Source organism: Hypanus sabinus, chromosome 1 (assembly GCF_030144855.1).
Source record: "Hypanus sabinus isolate sHypSab1 chromosome 1, sHypSab1.hap1, whole genome shotgun sequence".
Taxonomy (NCBI): domain Eukaryota; kingdom Metazoa; phylum Chordata; class Chondrichthyes; order Myliobatiformes; family Dasyatidae; genus Hypanus; species Hypanus sabinus.
In genome coordinates, this window is record NC_082706.1 from 143,732,359 (window position 1) to 143,749,923 (window position 17,565).

At 43.0% G+C, this 17,565-nt stretch overlaps 1 protein-coding gene across 4 annotated transcripts in view; it reads left to right on the forward strand.

The window, feature by feature from the left end:
- ankrd29 (ankyrin repeat domain 29) overlaps window positions 1-13,439 on the forward strand; it is a 53,253-nt gene extending 39,814 nt beyond the window's left edge. For 3 of the 4 annotated variants that reach the window (XM_059977813.1, XM_059977800.1, XM_059977794.1), the window contains 4 exons: window positions 4,744-4,842; window positions 6,094-6,189; window positions 9,088-9,186; window positions 11,475-13,439. In XM_059977813.1, coding sequence (XP_059833796.1) covers window positions 4,744-4,842; window positions 6,094-6,189; window positions 9,088-9,186; window positions 11,475-11,558 — 378 coding nt within the window. In that variant the 3' untranslated portion in view covers window positions 11,559-13,439. Of the gene's footprint in view, window positions 1-4,743; window positions 4,843-6,093; window positions 6,190-9,087; window positions 9,187-11,474 lie in introns of those variants that run through there. The other variant, XR_009513651.1, reaches the window with a different exon arrangement.
- The last annotated feature ends 4,126 nt before the right edge of the window (window positions 13,440-17,565 follow it).

Here is a 17,565-nt window from a genome sequence, read left to right on the forward strand (position 1 = left end):
ATCTGAAGGTCGTTAGTTCGAGCCTTGGCTGAGGCCGCATGTGTGTCCTTGAGCAAGGCACTTAACCACACATTGCTCTGGTGCCAAGCTGTATGGGTCCTAATGCCCTTCCCTTGGACAACATTGGTGGTGTGGAGAGGTGGAGACTTGCAGCTTGGGCAACTGCTGGTTGTCCATTAAAAAAAACCTTGCCCAGGCTTGCGCCCTGTAAACTTTCCAAGGTGCAAATCCATGGTCTAACGAGACTAACAGAGGCCTACACATCTATCCAAGTGCCTTTTAACTGTTGTTAATGTACTGGCTTCAGCCACCTCTGCTGGCAGCTCATTCCATGTATAGATCACCCTCAGGTTCCTAGTAAATTTTGCCCTCTCACCTTAACCCGATGCCCCCTAGTTCTTGATTTCCTACTTTGGGGAAAAGGCTGAGGGCATTCACCCATCTGTGCCAGACATGTTGGATCTTTGAAACAGGTGCCAGATTAGTCTCTTTCCTACCCTCTACCACTCTAAGATTCTTCCCCTCAATGGGTTTATCCAATCCAACACTCCTATTAAATCTGCTGGATTTTAGAAGAGGGACAGGAGACTTGGAAACATAAGGTCCCTGAGGAGCCTTGACAGGGTTGATGTGGAGACAATCCTTTATCCTCTGGAAGAATCTCAAATGGATGGTCATTTATTAGAAGAAAGAGCCAACATTTGTAAGACACAGATTCGGCATGGGTATTTTGTTTGCTCCTTTGGGGTTTGGTAGCTGTCGAACCTTTCCAAAGGCTAGTGGTTGGCAAAAGGGTTACCATGGGTGAATGAGAATGGGAAGTTGAGGTCAGTCAAAGCAAAGTAAGTAGAATAGAATACTCCCTCGAAGTTACATGTTCGTACCTTTTCTGTTGACCTACCAAGCTATACATCGATAGATCATAACAGTGGGAAAAGTGAGTTCTTCTGGTGCTGAGGGAATTAAAGATACTGAGAACTGTAAGTCCTCTTGGCCTTATCTACCTGTACTAAAGTAGTTATTGTTCTCCAGAATTCTGTAAATTGTCGAACAGTTCTTCAGTGCTTTAGTGGAAAGTGCATAAAGAGAGACCAAGGTGGCAATTTGGGCCAGCCCTATGGTTTCATAAAAGGAGATTGAAACCTGGAACTACAGCCCATACATATGAAGTCAATAGTAGGGAGAATGCCAGACAAGGTCAGCATGCACCTCTCAAGGGGAAATAATGTTTCAGAATCGGATCTATTATCACTGATGTGTGTTGTAAAGTTTGTTGTTTCGCAGCAGCAGTTCAGTGCAAGACATTAAACAATACTTTAAGTTACAAAAATAAATAAATAGTGTAAAAAGGGAATAACAAGATTGGTCCATGAACCCATGGAAGCTTTTTCAGAAGCTGTTCCTGAATCGCTGAGTGTGGGTCTTCAGGCTCCAGTACCCGCCTCAGTGGTAGTAATGAGAGGACATGTCCAAACAGTGAGAGTCCTCAGTGATAGAGACCTCTGAGTGTTTCTGAGGATGTAACTAGTGCAGCAAATAGTCACTGAGTCATACATTTGGGGAACAGGCCCTTCAGCCCAACTCATCCATGGTGCCCAGCACTTGGCCCATATCGCTTTGAAGCTTCCACTCCAAGATAAGAAAGATGGAGTGGATGTGGGGTCCCCTATGTGAGGTTAGTGAATACAATTAAAGCGGGTGGAACTGGAAGTCATGTACTGGGATTTACAGGAAAAGTCAAAAGAGAAGGTAGGAAAGAACAGGCCTTTCCTGGTTGGACAGGCTGGACCCCACAATAAGAGCTTGAGCCCCAGTTACTTTGGTGAAGGGAAATAGATGTGTTATTTCTGAGTCTGGTGACAAGACTGAACTGGGTGGGATTGAACAGTGAAGAGTGTGGAAAGTGGATTTATGATCAAACAGAGCGAGCAGGTGAGATGTGGGAGTCAGTATAAAATGATCACTTCAACAGGATAGAGAGCCAGGTGTTGTTTAAACAGTGTTAGCTTGGGAGGTGTTGTGTACAAAGAGATGCCTGATACACCAAGCGATGAAAGCAAACCTGTATGTATGCCGGCCTTGTAGTGAGTGAGTCTCTGTATATGAGCAGGGGAGTCCCAGTGGTTCTACGGTCTTTGGGGAGGCTGCACTAGGAGTGTATGAGCAGTGTGGTAGTGTTGTGGAATTGTAGTACTCGGGATTCAGTTCCCACCATTGTCTGCAAGAGTTTGTATGCTCTCCCTGCAACTGTATGGGAGAGATAAGACCAACCAGATCTGTGTTCACCTCAGTGTATCAGAATGTCAGGGTTAGACAGACTGAATGTGGGGAGAGGTTTCCCCAGCTGGGGCACCTCTAAATGGGGTCACATTCTCAGGATGTGCGGTAAGGCACATCATTGCAAACAAACACGTCACCCTGTTATAGGAGGGATGTGGTTAAACTGGGGAGAGTGCAGAAGAGATTTCTGAGGACGTTGCCAGGACTAGAGGGCATGCATCATAGGGAGTGTTTGGCCAGGCTTGGTTATTATTCCTTGGAGTACTGAAGAATGAGGGGCAATATTATAGAAATGTTTAAAAGTTAAGAGAGGCATAGAAAAAGTGGACGTTAACAGATTGGGGAGTTCACACTAGCTTTAGGGTGAGAGGGGAGAGATTTAAAAGGGTGGTGAATGTATGGAACCAGCTGACAATAGTCACATTAAGAAGCACTTGGATAGGTACATGGAGGGGCAGGGCTTAGAGGGATATGGGACATATGCAGGACATTAGGACCAACTTGTCTGTCTGCATGGACTCATAAGGTCAAAAGGCCTGTATCTAAGCTCTATTGTTCTGTGACTCTGTGTTGGACAAAGATGAGGAGAAATCTCTTCACTCAGGATGGTGAATCTGTGAAATTCTCAGTCATAAGGGGAATCAGTTAATATATTTAAGTCAGTAGATCTTGGATATTGTGAGGAGGAAAGTTTGAAGGAGATGTGCTGAGCAAGATTTTTTTTTCCACAGATCATGGTGGGTACCTTGAATGTGCTGCTAGGGGTAGTGATGGAGGGAGATACAATAGAGATGTTTAAAAAGCTGTCAGACAGACACATGAATATACAGAGAATGCAAGGGTATGGATCCTGTGCAGGCAGATGAGATATAATTTAATTTGGCGTCAGCTCAGCAAGGACTGGGCCAAGGGGCTGTAGAAGTCTGATTCTGTGCATGTTCAGCACAAACATTGTGGATTGAAGGGCCTGTTCCTTTGCTGTACTGCTGTATTTCTAGATCCATTTTCAGATACAATGGCATCCCTTGGTACGAGGAGAGAGCTGGAACATCGCAGTGAGAAAGAGGATCTGTTTGAACAGGAGAGCAGGTCTGAAGGGCCAAATATCCTGGTTTCTATGCTTGACCATTTCAGGCCTCTCCAGCCAGTCTCCCATCCACATCCATTCAGCCATCACACATCTGCTAACTACCACCGGCTCCCACACCAGCTGTATTTCTTATTTAAGGCTCGTCCTTATTTTCCACCACCTCTACGGCATTGCTCCTACCTTAACCAGCATGCTAAATCCAGCTCCACGTCCTCCAAGATATCCCCCAATTCTGACACCCCATGCCTTGTGGCTTTCGTAAGTAACAAGCCCACAGCTGATTGGAGATCACAATCTGGAGCCCTCCAGCCCTCACCTGATTGAAAACATCCTTGACCAATTTTTAGAATGGTGCAGGTCCTTTGGCCCATGATGTTGTGCTGACCTATGTATGTAGACCTACTCTGTGATCAATCTAACAACCCCCCCACATAGCCTAGAGCACTTCATTTTTGTTACATCCATGTGCCTTTTAAATGTTCCTATTGTATCAGCCTCTAATACCTCCCCTGAAATTTATTGTTTTGCAGCAGCAATATGGTGCAATACATTTAAAAATACTGTAAGTCTATAAAAATACTATAGTACTCTCAGTCCATACGCCCACCACACTCTGTGTAAAACGAAGACCTACCTTCGACATTTCTGCTGAACTTTCCTCCACTCACTTTAGGTAGATCTCTTCTGGTATTAGCCACTGTCACCCTTGGGGAAAAGGTGCTGGCTGTTCACTCCATCTATGCCTTTGAAAGTCTTATACACCTCTATTAAGTCACCTCTCATCCTCCAAAGTAAAAGCCCTCACTTGCTCTATTTTTCCTCTTAAGACATGCTCTCTAATCCAAGCAGCATCCTTGTAAATCTCCTCTGCACCCACTTTAAAGCTTCCAAATCCTTCCTATAGTGACGCGGCCAGAACTGAACACAATACTCCCCAAGTGTGGTCTAACCAGAGGTTTTAGAGAGCTGCAACATTACCTCACAGCTCAGCTCAGCCCAATCCCCTGACTGATAAAGGCTGAGCACACTATACAGCTTCTTAACCACTTTATCTCCACTACTTCATTTGTTGCCAGGCCTGCATGCCCACTGAGCAAATGCAGGTGAGCTGCATCCCCAAGCCACTGCAGCCTTTCTGGTCTAAGTGTTCCACTGTGCTGCTGGGGAGGGTACTTCCAGGATGCAGACCCAGTGTCAGTTTATTTTCATGCTGGCTTTGTTTGTGACTGAGAGGAGCACGTGCTGGTGGTGGTGGGAGAGGTCATCTGTTTGAGAGGCGCTGTCAGAGAAGCATGGGAAAGTGCACCGGAGTGGAAGCTGCCTTTGCCCTTCTTGAGTCCTGTCGTTTTAACACTTCCTCCTTGTCTGCTCAGGATCTAACCACGCCGCTGTGGATCGCGACGCAGATGGGGCACATCGACATCGTGAAGCTGCTACTCCAACATGGAGCGAGTTCGGATTCTCCTCGCCAGGTCAGCCGTCACTCTGCAAAAGCAGCAACTCCCTTCGTCCTCTGGTTTGAACAACTTGGTGAAGCAATATTGACCCAGGAATGTGAGAGGGCTGGCATACATCTGGGGCGTGGAGTCTCACGCTGTGCAGTTTGTATTGCCATCCGAGCATTGACAAAGTTGGGATGTCAGATTGCAGTTGTATAACTCATCAGTGAAGCCATATTTGGAGAACTTTGTGCAGTTATGGTCACCCTGTTACAGGAAAGAAGTGATTAAACTCGAAAGGATGCAGAGAAGATTTATAAATCTACAGGATTTGAGTTATGGGGAGAGGTTGGCCAAGCTAGGGTTTAATTACTTACAATGTAAAACACATGAGGGGTGACATTATAGAAGCATCTGAAATCATGAGGGGCAAAGATAGGGTGAATGGTAACTGTCTTTTTCCCAGGGAGGGGAGTCCAAAGCTATGGGACATTGATTTAAGGTGAGAAGGAAAAGATTTAAAAGGGACTTGAGGGGCAACTTTTTCACTTCAAGGGTGGTGAGTGTATTGATCGAGCTGCCAGAGGAAGTGGTTAGGACAAATATAACAATTTAAGAAGCCCTTGGACTGGTACATGGAGAGCTGGGGGTCAGAGAGATATGGATCGAACATAAGAAATTGCGACTAGCTGGGAGGGTACCGTGGTTGCCATAAACTTGGGCCAAATGGCCTGTATCTGAACTGTTTTGCTCAAGAACTCTGACTAATGAATAAGAGTATTTGCAATTGAAAGCAGAAAATATTGGAAACATTCAACACATCAGGCAGCATCTGTGGAAAGAGGATGAGGTTTGTTAATACTTCAGGATGGAGTTCCTTTTTCTAAAGCTCAATGTCCTTCTAGTGAAGAGAGTCCCCAGTGTTAGGGAGCGAGTTCTGGGGCTCAAATCCGTGACGTTGAAGGATGGTGCGACACCTGGAGGGGACTCTGCAGGTGGGAATGTCTCTGCAGAGTTTGGGAGGGGCTGTTGGAGTGAGCTGGGTGAGTAAATGTGGGTGCATTTGTAGGTGCTGCTTGCTGTAGCCCCTATACATTAGAGGCAGCAAGCATTGCTTCAAAAGGCCAAATCGACTTCTGACAGACTGGCAATGTCCATTACTCTCCATGACCCACTGTGACCCTCCAACTTTTTGTGTTGAACTTGAACTGTTAGTTCTAATAGTAAATGACACTTGTGTTAACAAATGGGAATTCCTTGCTTATAATTGTTATTCTCTCTAAGGATGGCTCTACACCGTTATTCAAAGCTGCATACAAAGGGTTTACAGAAGTCGTTCGGGAGTTACTAACATTTTCTCCCTCTCTGGGAGTACTAAAGGTAAAACCTCAATTGCTTTTTTCAGAAGGGTTTATTTCAGAAACAGTATTATTTGGTACATATAAGGATAAGCATTTAGTTATCGGTAATCACCATTTAGTTTTTAATCCAGATGTTCCCTCACATTTGCTAGCTCTTTTCCAAATCCACAATCAATTCCACGATCTTACAGTGCAGTTAAAACCTAGAACTGTACAGCACAGGAAATGGCCCTTTAGCCCGCCTTCTACTGAACTAATGAAGCTACTGATGCCTAACTAAATGAATCCTTCTGCCTGCACGTGGTCCATACCCTGCTGTTGTAATGAACCTGAAACATATATTGATGCTATAAGCTTAAAACTGGAAACTCACAGCAGCTTGGGCGCCATCTGTGGAGAAGGAGACAGTTTACATTTCCCTACTCCAGCATCCAGGAGGTTCAAAAAGTTGAGTTTATTGTCAGAGGCACAGGTGCAATGAAAAGCTTACTGCAGGCACACAGCATCAGATTAGTACGAGAAAAACAAATTATATGCAATATTTACAAGAAAGAGCACACTTAGAACAAGGCAAAGCAAAAAGCAAAGTCAATTTTAGTGCAAAACGCCAGGAGTAGTCATGGTGTTAGCTGTTCTATCAGAGCAGATAGCTTCTACAAGTTAGAGCAGTGTGCTGGTATTTGAATGCACTTCAAAGGGGTATTTAAGTCTGCTGAGATGGGATTGGAATTGTGTAGCCTGTAGGAGCTGTTCTCCTTCACTTGCCAAAACATCAGTTGCTTCAGTTGTTTATGGCCAGGTTTTCTTTAATAGAAGGTGGGACTCAACCTTGTCTTCTCTAGATCACAGGTTCGGTAACTGACTCAACTCCCAATGTGCAGAAAGATTGTTTTAGATCAGCACTGTCCTGGAGTGTGGACGAGGAACAGCATCAATGTGATGTCTGGAGTTTGTGAGGTCAGGCTTCTGAAACAGGATAACCCAAAGGAGATCTAGTTTCTATTGTTTCTCATCCTCTAGATCAGGGGTCAGCAACGTTTACCACTGAAAGAGCCACTTGGACCCGTTTCCCACAGAAAAGAAAACACTGGGAGCCGCAAAACCCATTTGACATTTAAAATGAAATAACACTGCATACAACGTTTTGTTTTGCCTTTATGCTATGTATAAACAAACTATAATGTGTTGCATTTATGAAATTGATGAGCTCCTGCAGAGAAAATGAAATTACATTTCTGCATGCAACAAAAACATTTTGAACTCCGAAAATAAGATGTTGGGTTGAAGGTTACTTTTAAGTAAAATACTCAACGTCTATTTGAGTCCTTCTTGTGTTTATGAAAAACGCTAAACTTAAATTTGCCGCCAGCAGCAAACCAAAAATAACGTCAGCCAGCTGTCAACCTGAAAAATAAAAGGACTATTTCACTGAACAATGAAAACATATGAATATACGTAAAATAATAGGCAATTAAAATATTTATCATACTTGGTCAGGTTGACTCACACCTGACAATGCAGTCGTATTCGGTAGGGATGGATCGATGCTTAGGGGAGTGACTGGGAAGGATAATGTGTTTTTTTCCTCTCTGAACTCACAGAAGCGTTTCCCAAACGATGTTTGCATTGCGATGATTGCAGAATGTAAATACTCCGAATTTATCATGTCGTGACCTTGTTTGAACTCTCTCAAATTGGGGAAGTGAGACAATGTGCCTTTCTGTAAATCTCTGGCAAGCACTGTCAACTTGCGCTCGAATGCCAAAACATCCTCCAACATGTGTAGGGCTGTAAGTCCTTACCCCTGAAGAGCTGTTTTCAGTGTGTTCAGGTGCGCTGTCATGTCTACCATGAAGTGTAGCTTTTCCAGCCACTCTGGCTGTTCCAGCTCAGGAAAGGTGAGCCCTTTGCTGCCCAGGAAAGTTTTCACTTCTTCCAGACACGCGACAAAGCATTTCAGCACCTCCCCTCTGGACAGCCAGCAATAAAAACACGTTGTAGCGGTTGCTACACGCAGTCAGTAAACTGCAGTCGAATAACTTTATTCGAACTAAACAGCCTTGCTTTTAAGCCTCCCTCAACCCAGCCCCCATGGACGCAGATGCTGCAAAAGACGAGCACTCACAAACCCCCGTAGGCTATCTCCCTTAGCCGGAATGCTGGCTAATTGTGAGCCGTTTCGGATGTGCCAGGAAATGTGTCGCCACACTTAGATTGTACAAGATCACCATAATCTTCAAATTTAGAATTACATTTCAAAAGCTAACAAACTAACATAAAATACATTTTAATTAAATACTGACCAATTATTTCCCAAAGCCACAGGGAGCCGCAGCACAGAGGTGAAAGAGCCACAAATGGCTTGGGAGCCGCGGGTTGCCGACCCCCGCTCTAGATGAATCCATGCATTCTCAGGGGGGTTTGGAGAACCCACCCCAACACTTAAGCCCAAAGAGGCAATTATAAACTAGTAGCTGTTAAAGTGCAGAGAATGTGTAGCTCTCAAAGCTGAAAATAAACCTGAAAGAACATTTTCCCATAACCTCAACCCACCATTGCTGTTTTGATTGGGCTTTTTTTTTATTTCAGTTATTTCTTATTCAAGATAATTTCCTTCATCCTTGGATTGCCTCTTACTGCTTCTGCAGTGAAAACTCCTGGGTTATATTCAGATTCATATATTTATTTATCACATGCACAGTGAAATGTGTCATTCGAGTTAACAACCAACACATCCTGAGGATGTGCTGGGGACAACTTGTAAGTGTCGACACACATTCTGATGCCATTGTACCTTTGTACCATTGGAGATGCCCCAAAAAGAAAAGGGCAGTTAGATCATGCACAGGGATGGTCACTGGGTTGTATATGTTCATTGGCGGAGAGACGATGAATCACTCCTTGTTTACACTAACAGAATGGGATGTCGGCCCTCCATGCTGCGGTGTTGGGAGGGAGTGCAAGGACTGTGACCCTACTTGTTGAGTCTGGAGCAGATCCAAGCCTGAGGAACACGGTGAGAGATCTTTCCCTTTGCTTTCTGTTTCTGGGCTTTTGTAACAAGCATGGAGTAGAAATTCACAGAGTACCGTCACTTTCCTGGACGTTGACCACATGACCGAGGTTGCTGCGGGTGGGGTAAGTTTATCCACGGTGTTGAGTCAACTGCCATGGGTGGGTATTAAGCAACCCTGCCATTTGTGGGGTGGTTCCCAAGACGAAAATTGCTAAAGCTGGAGGTGGGAAGGAAATAAGAAGATTGGAATTGGTTTATTATTGTCTCACTTGCCAAGGTACAGTGAAAAGCTTTGTTTTACATGCCATCAATACAGATCATTTCATCACAAGGTAGTAAAAGGAAAATCAATAACAAAATGCAGAATAAAATCTAATAGTTACAGAGAAAGTCCTCTGGAAAGTCCAGAGAAAGTCAGTGCAGGTAAACCATAAGGTACAATGGCCATGATGAGCTAGATTGAGAGGTCAAGAGAGTTCATTCTGCTATACTAGAAGACCATTCAATAGTCTTGTCTGCATTCTGTTATTGTTTTACCTCGCATTACCTCTGCACTGTGCACTACATTGATCTATCTGTAAAGTATGGAAGATAAACTTTTCACTGTACCCTGGTACAACTGACAATGAAATTTATAACAGTGGGACAGAAGCTCTCCTTGAGTTTGGTGGTACATGCTTTCATGCTTTTGTATCCTCTACCCGATGGAATGGGGGGGAAGAAGGAATGTCCAGGGTGGGTGGGGTTTTTGATCATGTTGGTGACTTTACAAAGGCAGTGAGAGGTGCAATGGAGGAAGCTACAGAGGGAGTGCAGAGCATACAGACATTGAGGTACAGGAGCCATGATGATGTAGATTTTATCATATAAGAGGGCTGTTCCAGAGCTTTATTACTGCTAAGTAGAAGTTTGTATCCACACAAAAGTAATAAAAACAGGAAACACTGGAAGACTCAGTAGGTCAAGCAGCATTGGTGGCAAAAGAAATAGAGTTGTTGGTTTAAGTTGAAGACCTTTTGTCAGAATTGAGAAAGTAAATTTTATGTTGTGGGAGAGGGATTGACAGAGCAAGGGGAATATCTGGTGATGGCTGGGTTGTTGAAATGGTGTTTATAGAACTGTTTTGTCAGTAAATGAATATGGATAGTTAGAGGAGACAGAGAGAGGAACCTGTTAAAGCAGTGAGATCCAGGAGAAACCACAATCCAAGGACAAAATGCTGAAAATTCCCAGTAGGCTGGCAGCATCTGTAGAGATAGAAAAGAAGGTACTAATGCAGACATGTACAGCATTTTGTCATTTCAGAATCGCAGCATCTGCAGTAGTTTGCTTTACTTTTTAATGGTAAACTTTCACTTGATATTTAGGCTAAATAAGTATACCTTTTGTCTCCTATTACTCTACTCATTGCTGGTTGCTGGCTGGTGTTGACCTCATTGAATGTGTGATATTAATTGATTTGATGAGAGCCAGGCGAAGGGTTGGGGAAGTGAGAGACAGGTTAACCTGCAGTGCTGCTCTGTGTATATACAACTTAGAAACAGGCCCTTCAGCCCAACTCAACCATGCCAACCATTTTGTGTCCCTGGTCCCATTTGTTGACGATACTGTAGGGGTTGTAGGCTAAATTGTTTTTTTTTGCAGGAAAGTTAAGTACAATCAGAGCTCAGTGACAAAAACTGGCATAGACTGCTTTGTTTTTGTGTATTTACCATACAGTCCTACAGAATAGAAACAGGCCCCCATGGCCCATCTGGTCCATGTACTTCCAAGTACACTTTAAATGTTGTAAATGTACCTGCCTCAACAACTTCCTCTGGCAGCTTATTCCATGTACTAGGTGAAAAATTGCCCCTTGGGTTCCTATTAAATCTCTCCCCATCACCTTAAATCTATGCCCTCTAGATCCTGATTCCCCTTCCCTGGGGAAAGACTGTGTGCATTGATAGAGTCTTACAGTATGAAAACAGGCCATTCGGCACAACTAACTGTGTTGCCCAGCCCAGCGAACTAGTCACATCAGTCTGTATTTGGCCCATAGCCTTCGAAATCTATCTCTGCCGGTCATGATTTTCTGTTCACGCAGTCTATGCCTCTCATAATTATAATACACATCTGGAAGATCATGCATCAATCTACTGCGCTCAAATTTAAAGAAATCCCAGCATGCTCAACTACTCTCCATAATTCATCCATGCTGATATTTTTTGAGTAATCCTCCCCTCCTGCAACTGGTAGATCAGCCCCACTGAAATATAATGGAAATTGAAACTGATGCTGTGTTTCAGGAGAAAGAGTTGCCTGCAGATCTCACAAGGGACAACCGGCTGATCCGATGCCTTCAGTCAAGACAGCAAAGCGGAGAGAGTTGACGATGAGGAAGTAACCCAGTGTGCAGTGAGAGCTGAAAGAGCTTTGCTTTGGACTGGGGAGAGTTATGATGATTGATTTTATAGCTGTGGTATAAAACAAGTTAACAAGCCATAACTGGGTTTGTTGTGCATTCTTTGTTTTTATAATTTAATTGGAAATAATTTTGGGTAACTTTAACATTTCCAGAACCTTTTAATTCATTAAAAGCTGAAAGGAAGGATTGTCTATTTACTGGTGATGACAAGATCTTGAGAAAAGAGAATATATTTGTGTTTTTGGTATTAATGACAAGTGGAGATATTTCCTCATTGTCTCTTTCTGCCATAAAAATAATTACTGATACCAAAACAAATGAGTAAATTACAGTGTTGAAGTATTATTCTGACACTGGCTAGTTTAGGTTTTGGGAGAAAAATACAAAGGAAGCATTTTGAAGTGATGTTCTTTAACTCGCTGCCTGTAAGGGAAGGGAGTGGGTGCAGGGTCAGTCGGGTGTCCAGAGGAAACTGGACAGGTAAATAACCTGCGTGTCTACTGGAAAAGGGACAATAGGAAGGCCAGGCTTTCACTGCAAGGATCTGGCATGAACTCAGTGAGCCAAATGGCTTCTTCAGTGCATTTGCAGTTCTATGATATTTGGTTCAGTCTAAGGATTTGTCAGCATTACTCATCAAAGATATGTAGAGGTGGATCAGTTTACCGAGCTAAATGATAATTTTTCCATTGCACTGTGTTTAATTAAACTATATCTCAAATTTTACCAGTACTTATGAATGGAAATTTCTTGAATATCATAGAACATCTTTTTCTTTTGGCTCAAAAATGTCCATAATTAAAGTACCTTTCTTACTATGAGGCCTTATGGTATGTCAAAATCAGAAGCAGGTTTATTATCACTAAAATATGCTGTTACTTTTTAATTATCATAAGTTACAGTAAATAAGTGGTTGAAAAGAGGAATAGTGAGGTAGTGTTCATGAATTGTTCAGAAATCTGATGGTGGAGAGGAAGAAGTTGTTCCTAAATCATTGAGGGCAGGCCTCCTCCCTGATGAGAAGAGGGCATGACCTGGATGGTAAAGGTCCTTATCTGCCTTACTGGGGCAGTGCTTTTTGCAGATGGCCTTGATGTATCCCTGATGAAACTGTCTGAGTCTATAACCCGCTGCAGTCTCTTGTGATCCAGCAAATTGGAGCCTCTGTACCAGCCTAGATGCAACCAGTCAGAATCTTTCTCAAAGTCGGGGCAAAAATCACTTAATGCTGCTATGCCAAAATAAAGTATATTTGGGGAGCAGAGCTAATGCCCAAGAGGACTGAAACCGAACTGATCCTGGGCCCTGTATCTCTTTAGCAGCAACAAGCTGCTGGAGAAGCTCTGCAAGCCAAGCAGCATCTGTGGGGGCAGAGGGAAGGATTTTTTTGATGTTTGGGCCGAAGTCCTGCAGGGTCGACAGATCCTGTTACCCCCACCCCCCACAGATACTGCACAACCTGCCGAGTTTCTCCAGCAGATTAGCTGCTGCTCCAGCTCCCAGTGTCTGCTGTCTCGTGTGCCTCTCTGTAACAGATATGGCACGGAGTGGATGGTGGGGAGTTTGGGGAGGGCGGGTTGTCAGCATATGAATGAACACAAGCTTAACAGTCTCCTTCAATAAGATGAAATCCTGACATCAGAATCTGCCTTTTTGTGATCTTGCACCTTATTGTTCACCTGCACTGTGCTTTATCTGTAGCTGTTACGTTTTATTCTACAGTCTGTTATTGTTTTACCTTGTTCTACCTCAATGCACTTTGTAATGAAATGATCAGTACAAACGTTATGTGAGACAAGCTTTTCATTGTATCTCAGTACATGCAACAATAATAAACAAATTTCCATTCCAGTTCGACACTGGTTCCAGAAATAGCAGGTTTACTCTATCTGGAGAGGCTGAATAGACATGAAATGTGTTCCCAGGAGATCTCATCAGAACATACAATTTTTAACACCCCAGAGTGAGGGGCTTAAAATCAGAATAAGGAACTTGGCAGCAATGAGAAGAAATTCCATTATTCAGAGGGTGTGGAACCTTGGGAATTCTCACTTCCCAGAATGAGGGCTCGCTTACATTCACTTCAAAAACAGGTCAGTAAATTTCTAGGCATTAAGGGAATTGAGGGACTGGGGGATAGTGCAGGGAAATGATCTCGTGTGTTGTTCTTGGACAGTGGGAGGGGATCGCTCCGAGGCCGCTGACAAAGCCAGCAGATGGTGCTGTTTCCAAGCTGATAATGACATATCTGGAAGTACTGCACATAAGAATCAGTCGGGTTTATTATCACTAGCTTTGTCGTTCTACGGCGGCAGTGCAGTGCAAAACATAAATTTTACTGTAAGTCAGAAAATAAATAGTGCAAAAGATGACTAACGAGGTCGTGTTCATGGGTTCATGGACTATTCAGAAATCTGATGATGGAGTGAAAGAAGCTGTTTCTGAATCATTGAGTGTGGGTCTTCAGTCCTGTACCTCCTCTCCGATGGTAGTAATGAGAAGAGGGCATAACCCAAATGGTGAGGGTCCTTAGAGATGGAATACCACCTCCTTGAGACACTGGCTCCTGAAGATGTCTTGGATAGTGTGGAGTCATGCCCATGATGGATCTGGCTGAGTAAGTCTACGACTCTCTGCCACCTCTTGCAATCCTGTGCATTGGAGCCTCTATACCATCCTGAGTGCTCTTCTCTGTACACCTTTAGAAATTTGTAAGAGCCATTTGTGATATTGAATATAATAGTTAACCAGACAGGGAATCACTGAACCTTCTCTCTGGAACCTCTGCACCAACCCGTACTGTATTAACATGACTTGTGGAAACATATGAAAGCTGATTCCTTTTGCATTATCTCTACATGCCGTACCTAGAGGGGCAGCCAGAAACCCAAAATGCCTTTTGTTCAGGTATATACTGCTTTAATACCAGGACAAGAATTGTATAGTTAACGCAGGAGGGTGCTGTGGGATAAACGGCGTGTTTCTGTCCTGAGCATCTCTCTGACTCAGGTCAATGTGACAAATTGCCTGTCAGGCTTTGGTCACGGTTGATGTTTCACCAGACCTTCTCCCATTGAATTCTATCTGCTGATAGGAACAGTCTTCTATATATCCTATTCCTAAATATCCTAGTCCTTCCTTCATTTTTTTCATGCATGAAAATTTTTTTTTTCATTTTTTTCACTTCGATGAGCTATTCCACATATTGGCAGCTTCCATCTTCCTGCTACAGAGCGTGAAACTTTCTCCTCAAATCCCCATTGTGTTCATCAGCCTTGCATTGATCTCCTCCAAAAGTGATGTAATTCTCCAACATCTAACCCATCAAACTTTTTCATCGGTGTTCTAATATGTCACTGTTCAGAATGAACAGGTGGACATGTAGGACAAAATGTAGAAAGATTTGAGTTTCTTTTTCACATTTAAAAGAGCCAAAGTTTGTTTGTTCTTCCCTGATAGTTGTAGTTGTTCTTGTAAATGTTCTCAGAGGCATTGAATTCAGGTGAGACAATGTTTCCTCTGCCTATCAGAATCAGTTTTATTACCATTGACCTATATCATCAAATCTGCTGTTTTGCAAGGCATAAAGATCACTAAAAATCACAATCAATAAATAAATAAATAGTGCAGAAGACAAATAATGAGGCAGTATTTCTGGGTTCATGGGCCTTTCAGAAATCTGATGCCTGAAGAGAAGTTGTTCCTAAAACATTAAGTGTATTTCCTCAGGCTCCCTGATGGTACTTCCTCCCTGATGGTAGTAATTAGAAGACAACGTGTCCCAGATGGTGAAGGTCTTCATGATGTATGCTGCCTCTTGAGACACCGCCTCTTGAAGCTATCCTAAATGGGGACGGGGTTGTGCCTGTGATGTTGCTGGCTGAGTCAACAACCCTCTGCAGCCTCTTGCATTATGGCTGTATTTCGAAAGAATGCAAAGCAGGTATTCAACTTGGACAGATGGATGGGAAAAATGGATAAAGATTGTCAAGGAGTTATCCTATGCCTGTAGTTTGCTTTCCTCTGCATCAGTGAAGTGGACCCTGGTCCTGCGAGTGTCTATATTGTTGTCAGAGCAGTTTGCATTGCATCTACTTTGGAAGTGTTTAGTCCATTGTGTGCCAGTCATGGAGAGAACATTCAGTGAGATGGATAGGGAGCCAATCAAGCTTTGCCCTCAATGGTGAGAGCTGGAATTTGCAGGAAAATGGAGGTATCCAATCAAACCCCTGACTTGTGGGTTGCAGATGGTAGAAAGGCCTGAGATTGTCAAGAAGTGAGTAATTTCATGAGTGTTTAGCAAACCTCTGAGCCATTCCTATGGCCAAAGTATTTGTGTGTCTGGTCCAATTTTAATCTCTGGACAATAGTGAACTGCAGGATATTGGTGATGGAGAACCTGGTGAATGCCAAGGGTAGCTGGTGAGAGTTTTGATGGTGATAGACTGGTATTTGCCACAGATGTCAAGTCTCATATTTCAACCTTATCATGATTGGTCTAGTATTGTCACGTGTACTGAGGTACGTGAAAAACTTACCTTCTACATTGTTCTTACTGATGAATTCATCACCCAGTGCATTGTGGTAAAACAATAGAAAACTGAAACAGAGTACAGAATAAAGTGTAATAGTTACAGAGAAAGTGCAGTGCAGGTAGACAATAAAGCGCAAGGTAGATTGTGAGATCAAGAGTCACCTTATCATTTAGGGAACCATTCAATAGACTCATAACTGATATCCTTGAGCCTGGCAGTAAGTGCTTTTAGGCTTCAGTATCTTCTGCTCAATGGGAGGGGGAGAAGAGAGAATGTCCAGGGTGGGTGGGTCTCCGATTATGATGGTTGCTTTACTGATGCAGTGAGAAGTGTAGCCAGAATGTACGGAGGTGAGGCTGGTTTCTGTGATGTGCTGAGCTTTATCCACAGCTCTCTGTAGTTTCTTGCAATCATGGGTAGAGCAATTGCCATATCAAACTGATGCATTTGAATGTAGATGTATAATCTGTGGCCAGGTGTTGTCTGAGCTACATGTAGGTGTGGAGAGGTCATCAACTGAGGAGTTTGGATGAAATTGAACATTCTGCAGTCATCAGTAAACATTATCATTTTATACCACGTGCTAAGGGAAGGTCTATATCAAGGACAATGCGGGAGCCATGTATCAATTATTCAGTCTGTGGGGCTATGTATCTATTTTCTGATTGTATTGTATTTTGCGGCAAAGTTTATTATGGTAATATGTCACATGGGTTGGGAAATGGTAGAAGCAAATGAGTATTGTTACATATTCACTTTTGGGGTTAGTTTGCTGTTAACCTGAAGGAGTAAGCCACAGAAATGATATTTTTTTAGTTGACAGCTAATTGCGACATTATTGGAATGCTAACTAGATCACTAACTTTGCTTAAGTACCCTCAATTCGCTAATTGGAACACTAATTTAGATTCACCACTATTTATGCTTAATATCGATTAGTTATATTGCTAATTAGAACATTTACCTTGATTTGAATACTAAGGTCACTATATCACTAATTTAGTTTTGGTAGTCTTTTATCGCTACAAGATAGTTCATCTTTGCTAGTTTTGTAGTAAAGGATGAATATAGCTTTTACAACTTGGAAATTTGTGATTTGGAAGCACATCATGCAGTGGCAATTATACAGTCTCTCGGCCATTTTGGTTTGTTTGCATGTAGCCACTACATTTTGTCAACAAAAAAAAAAGTTATGCCAAATGAACATCAGTATACGGCAAAGAGTTGCCTTGGACCCATTGGCGAAATTTGAAATGCAACACTGTGAACAACACGTCAGAAACAGGAGCAGCTTGCGGTTGGATTATCTGTGACCTTCTGTTGATTCGTGCTGTGTGTTTTTGGTTTGAACACAGATTTGAAAGGTCAGCACTGCTCGTACACTGGGGGCCGTTGCTCGATTGTGTGGTGTTTGCCCAAGGGTTCATTGCTTTGTTT